Genomic DNA, 5,658 nt, shown 5'->3' on the forward strand with positions numbered 1-5,658 from the left:
GGGACCTTACCCAAAGGGTAGCAGGGGACTTTAAAAACTTAATACACAGTATTTTATACTCTTGAGAAGAGTCATACAAGTCACTTAAGTAAAAGGAGAGAAAATGTAAGGAAATGGTGGTAAAGAAAAATAGAAACGATTACTCGCGCCCTTAGCTTAAACGCAGAAGCTTTAAAAGATGTCAGCTATGTGAACTACTTAGGGTTAGTTTACAAGGGACCAGGCAGCCTCTCTCGACCACACAGGGGAAAAACAACCAGGGCACGCTGGGAAGTGAGAAAGTGCTGGGCCATTGCATTTCAATCAAACATTAGAATTTATTAAATAATTTTAACTTCTGACAAGTTAGTGGTCCAGGGGATGAAAAACCAGCGTTTTCATTGACAAAATATGTTATTTTAAAATTCTGGATTTTTCCACTAGCGCCTGCCCAAGACGAACGTTCCCATGAATAAAGTGAGTTTCTTTTCAGTCTTCAGTCTGCATGACTTCAGACGTCTGTGGGGCTGCGGGTCCTAATTTCCCCTGCAGTTCAGGCTCCCTGTCCCCTCCTGTCAGAACTCAGGGCCAGCGAAGGCCTCCTTTCCAGATGAGAACTTAGAAACCGGCTATGCTCTGAAAGGAAACCTGCAGAGAAAGGGGGAGGGAGGAAACCAGCTCCCTAACTTAGCTCCAGGACCCAATCCGGGAGGTCTCCCTAGGGAGACTGTAGGAACTTAGGGTTCAGAACTTCCGGGCTTCGTTTTTTACTTTAATTCGAAGTTGCTCCGAGGTACCAGACAGGTGGGTAAATTCTAATGGCCTACACACATGCGAACACACAAACACGTTTCGTGTATGTCCTCAGGATGCTGAGCTGTGGTCAAATGCACTGACGCGGAGGGAAGAACCAGAGGATACGTCGTGGACACCAAGTGTGGCCCCAGAAAAGAGCGCTGCACTGGTTAATCCGGAGCCTCCAGCGGCGCAGCGGGGAGGAGGGCTTAGACCCCACTACAGTCCCTCTTCCTGACCCCTGGCTCCTCCCTTTCCCGGCTGGCTCTTCATCCCGCGTTCCTCACCCGACCCTTTTTTCTCATCCTCCTCCGCCGCCCCCCGCCCCGCCCACCTGTTGCCCTTCATTGGAGGCTCAACGCCCGCCAGCGCACCCCTCCTCCAGAGTGGCCTCCAGCTGCCCAGGGCTGCAGCGCACAAATTAAAGAACCTCCCGCCGCCCTCGGTTTGACACCCGAAGTCACCTGCCTGAGTACTGCCCCGCCGCCCTGGCCTTCCTCCTGCCTCCAGCGCGGCTCGGTGGGCTGCTGGCGAAGGCCCCGCGTTCTGTCTCTGAGGGAAGAACGTTCCTGGGCCTTCAGTCGGAAGGCTCGTAGGGGGCGATACACAGTCCCAGGGATCGCTCAAGGGAGAATGCCATTGGGTCGCCTCTTCCCTCCAATGCGACAGGCCGTCTCCTCTGCCGCGACCCGTGGGCGGAGAGCGGGACGCAGCACCTGGCCCTTGGCGGGTGTGTCTGAGCCAGGGCGCCTCACCAGGCCGGGACACCCTGCAGCGTGGCGGGCAGATGGCCCTGCGGGCTGACGCTCGGGCCACCCGCTCCGAGGCCCGCACTGCTCAGGGGCGCGGGCGGTGCGGGGCCCGGTGGCCCGCCAGCGTAGCCTCCGCTGTAGCCCGCGACGTAGGGAGCAGCCGCATAACCACCGTAACAGGAATAGGGCGCGGCGGCCGCGCCGTAGGGACCCGGGAAGGCCGCCGCGCCGGGGCCCAGGCAGGGCTTGCCGTCGCGCACTAGCACGGGCACCGCCACCCGACGTGGCGCCAGGGGGTGGCCCGCCAGTTCTAAGGACTTGTCCTGGCGCTGTCTCTTGCACTTGTAGCGCCGGTTCTGGAACCAGATCTTGACCTGCGTAGACGTGAGCTGCAGCGCGCTGGCCAAGTGCTCGCGCTCTGGCGCGGACAGGTACCGCTGCTGCTTGAAGCGCCGCTCCAGCGCCAGCACCTGCGCCTGCGAGAAGAGCACACGCGGCCTCCGCCGCTGCCGCGCCTTGGGCTGCTCCGCGCGCTCCCCTCGCAGCCCGTCGCCGCTGCTGCCGGCGCAGCGCTCCGGCCCCCGGGTCCCGCTGCCGAGGGGCGAGGCTGCCCCGAGGCCCAGATCTAAATGCACAGGAAAGAACAGAACACTGTCAGCACCCAGCCCAAGGCTCGCGTGAGCCATTCCTGCGCGGCTTTCAAGGGATGGCCCTCTCCCTGGGTAGCCTTTACTCCGCGCCCCCTTTCTCCTTTCTGTCGACACTCCTGTCCTAGGTCGGCCTGAAGGTTCCTTTCCCCCAGCTCAGTTGCTTTTGTACGTGCTGGAACCTACGTAAATTGTGACATTCTGTGGTCTGCGGTGTATGGTCTTGATCAAGAGTCTAAGACAGTTTCATTTTCCCCTTAGAATGTCGTGTGGTGGGGGGTGATGGGGTGGCAGCGGTTTGCTGTGATTTCTAAAGTGCGGTTGAGTTTGAGGAGGAAGTTTTTGCTGCAAGGATCAAGAGTAAGTAGGGGGCCTATCAATTGGGGGCTGACTTCGGACGGCCCTTGGTGGAAGGGGAGAGAGGAGGGGCATGGGAGGAAGGTGGGGGGGAGAGAGACCCGGTGACTGGCTTGCCAGAGGCTCCTGTCCGCCTGCTCATCCACCGTGGTCACGCACACATTGCGGGATACCCGGCTCCGAGCTGGGAGTCTCTAGTGTCTAGCACCTTCACCCTACCTTGGCACACACCCTTGTCTTGTTGGTCATCAAGTGCTCCACCGACCCCAGGCACCGGCCCCCTATTTCTTGGATGCAAGATTCCGTGAGCCACAGTAACAAAATAAAGTAAAACAACACTTTTTTTTTTTTTTTTACTCCTGACTCTTAGCTGAAAATAGGTAGTTGAGATTCACTTCTGGGCTTAAAAAAAATAAAAGCGGCCTCTTTCTCCTTCGGGGTCTTTGTGACAAGCGGGCGGCGTTGAATTCGCCCAGACTTTCTCCTCCCGGGGCAGCGCCCTGGCCGCGCACACCCAGGCGGCTCCCCCTGAACCGGTGAAAGCAAGGCTAGGAGTCGGCAGCTGCGAGGCGCTGGGCTCGGAGCCCGCCAAGACGCAACCTTCCTGCCTGTTTCCTCACCTCTCTGCTGTCTCGGCTTAGGCTCTGTTTTTACCGAACGGTGGGTAGAGAGGAAACGCAGAGTTTGCGTGGAAATTCCCTCCACGAGTAAACAAGGAACGTGCAGGGTGCAAGCTTGTGGCGCCGGGGAGCGGAGGTGCCTAATTACGGTTGGTGCGCGGGGAAGCCGACCTCAAACCGCCAACCGCGCTGGCACAATCTCCCGGAGGATGGGCTGCTTGGTGTTTAAAGTCTGAAGAAATAAAAACTTCCTTCAGAGAAGCCTGCGCTCAGAAAAACCGAGGACATCTCTTCTCGCAAAGAGGAAAGCTATTGATGAAGATTTGTTTTCGTAGAAAATCAAAAAGCAACAGCTGACCTTGAGCGACCCTGTGAAACAAGCAGGGCCCCACTGAAAAGTCCCTGACCACGCAGCCCGAGGGGCTTCATGGCACCTAGCGCCTGGCAGCACCCGGTGCCCTTCTGGTCACAGTTCAAAACCTCTGTCGCTCTGTGTCCCTAAAAGCAAGACGGGTCAGCTGGGGACCAATGGGGCGCGCCGAGGTCACCAGAAAAGCCCTTGTTCTGCTCGGTCGCTGCTGTGGGCCTTCTTCCCGGAACCAGGCTGGGGCCCTTCTCTGCTTCTGTGGCAGCGGAAAAGGAAGGAGCTGCGAGCTGAGGGGCCTCCGGCTGCCAGGGGACACCCCTGATCCCCTTTCTCACCAGAGCGGAGGTGAAGCCCAGGGCCTGGGCAGTGCGAGGGGATTCAGGGTTTAGAATCCGCTGCAGAAAACCCGCAGGCTTCTTTGTGAACAGAGTGAAGTGTGATGTTCTCCAGGCTCTTGAGGTGGTGAATAACCAGCCTGCAAGTCGATGCATAACTTTGCAATAGTCTCTTTGTTTGGTCAGTTTGCGCCTCGAATGGAGCGGCCCCGTGGCACTGCCTGGCAGAGGAGGCACGACCTTCGCAGCGTCTCTCAGGGCTGCCAGATCTGTGTGGAGGCTGCGGACCCAGGCAAAAGGTTGGACGAGAGGAAGAGTGGCTTTTTCCTCCCTGGGAATGTTGAGTCTCTCCGGCCGGCACAAGCCTCCCTGGTGGTAAAAGCCAATGCAACACCACTCCCTGCTGCCCCTTCCCTTCCTGCTGCTGGAAACAGGGACTGGGGCCTCGCTGTCCCGGGCACCAGCTGCGCCTTCAGGGACCAGGCACCAACACTGCTTGGAGACTCCACAGAATTGGCTTCTTGAAGCAGCGCAAACCCAAGCGACCCTTACTGTGCTCCCAAGCGCAGAGAGCTCACCGCCAGACCCCGAAGGCCCGCCCATGCCCAGGGGCTCAGACCTCGCCCGGTTTGGTCGACGCCGCTCACTTTTGAGACGAGTCACCAGGCACAAGATCAACTCGGCTGGCCAGGCCACTTAGCAAGCCCCAGAGAGGGCCGGCCTGGGATTGACCCCAGAGCTATTGCAGTTTCTTTTCCCCATGTGTCCAGCTGCTCTGATGGCGACGCTTGTGGCAGATGGGTTAGGGCCGAGAGCCCGGGGCGGCAGGGAAGGCGAGCAGTGAGGAGCAGAGCTAAGGCAGTGTAGCAGATTTTATTGTCAGAAAAAGAAGCTGGTGTTCCCGGGCATGTGGCTGTGAATGGGAGGATGCGTTTGTGGGATCATGAGGACAGGCTGTGGAAAGAGTACATCCCTAAGATTCAGGACCTTTCCCCCTCCCACCATAGGGGAGGTGAAGCACACTGGGGGGTTGGAGGGGGTGGCAGAGGGGACTCAGAGCCTGTCCACGGGGCTCTTCAAATGAAGGGAAGTGAGGCTAGGCCCCGGAACTGAGGAGACCAGAAGACTCCAACTGGTAACGACCCCTCCCTACTCTCCTGATCTCCCTGTAGGTGTCAAGACCTGCGCATGTACTCACCCACCCGTTCCGCGTCCATTTCTGTGACAAGCTCATTGGGATCCCCGGGAGGCTCTGACCCGGCCGGCCTCCTGTCGCCTCCACCACAGCCACCGGTGTTGTGAACCTCCGATCCTCGCGATTCTGGGACCAGTCTCAGATACTGAGAGCTCTCGGGGCTCCTCCGTGCCTCCTGGAGTTGCAAGGCCTCGAGCCCAATCTGCTCGCGCTCTAGTCTCAGGATGTCATTGACCGAGAAGGGGGTGGAGGTGGCGGGGTTCTGCAGCATCCCGAAGGCAGAAGGAGGGGGGCTGGGGCGTCCCTGAGTCTGGTCGCCGCTGGCACCGCAGACCCAAGGTCTGGGGCAGACGCCTAGCGTCCCCGAGTGCGCCTTCCTCTGGGCCACCTTTACGGGCCGGGTGACCAGGGCTGAGTGACGAGACTGCGGACCCCCATTGGTTCCTGCAGAAACCACGTGCTAACCCAGCAGCACCTTCCTCCCCCAGCGCTTCCCTCCCGCGCCCTTCTAATTCCTCGGCAACCCCCAGCCACTTTCTGGGAAGGTTTGGTTCGTATTGACCGTCCTCAGAAGCGAGGAAAACGGAAGAGATAGTGCTGCGCAAAGCTCG

General features: G+C 58.9%; 1 protein-coding gene across 1 annotated transcript; it reads right to left on the reverse strand.

Annotated features, from left to right (window-relative positions):
• Positions 1–1,525: 1,525 nt before the first annotated feature.
• Positions 1,526–5,318, reverse strand: NKX2-6 (NK2 homeobox 6). Its single transcript, XM_054578791.1, has 3 exons — positions 5,047–5,318; positions 4,285–4,289; positions 1,526–2,151 (listed from the first exon to the last, which is right to left on the reverse strand). Exons 1-3 carry the CDS (start codon positions 5,316–5,318, stop codon positions 1,526–1,528), a joined length of 903 nt encoding a protein of 300 aa, XP_054434766.1.
• Positions 5,319–5,658: the final 340 nt, after the last annotated feature.

This window comes from Pteronotus mesoamericanus, unplaced genomic scaffold (genome assembly GCF_021234165.1).
Source record: "Pteronotus mesoamericanus isolate MK-2021 breed Mesoamerican mustached bat unplaced genomic scaffold, CSHL_Meso_final contig_502, whole genome shotgun sequence".
In the NCBI taxonomy this organism is placed as follows: Eukaryota; Metazoa; Chordata; class Mammalia; order Chiroptera; family Mormoopidae; genus Pteronotus; species Pteronotus mesoamericanus.

Bases quoted from the DNA above. Each gene is read 5' to 3' on its own strand.
- NKX2-6 (XM_054578791.1), bottom strand. From the start codon at position 5,318: ATGCTGCAGAACCCCGCCACCTCCACCCCCTTCTCGGTCAATGACATC.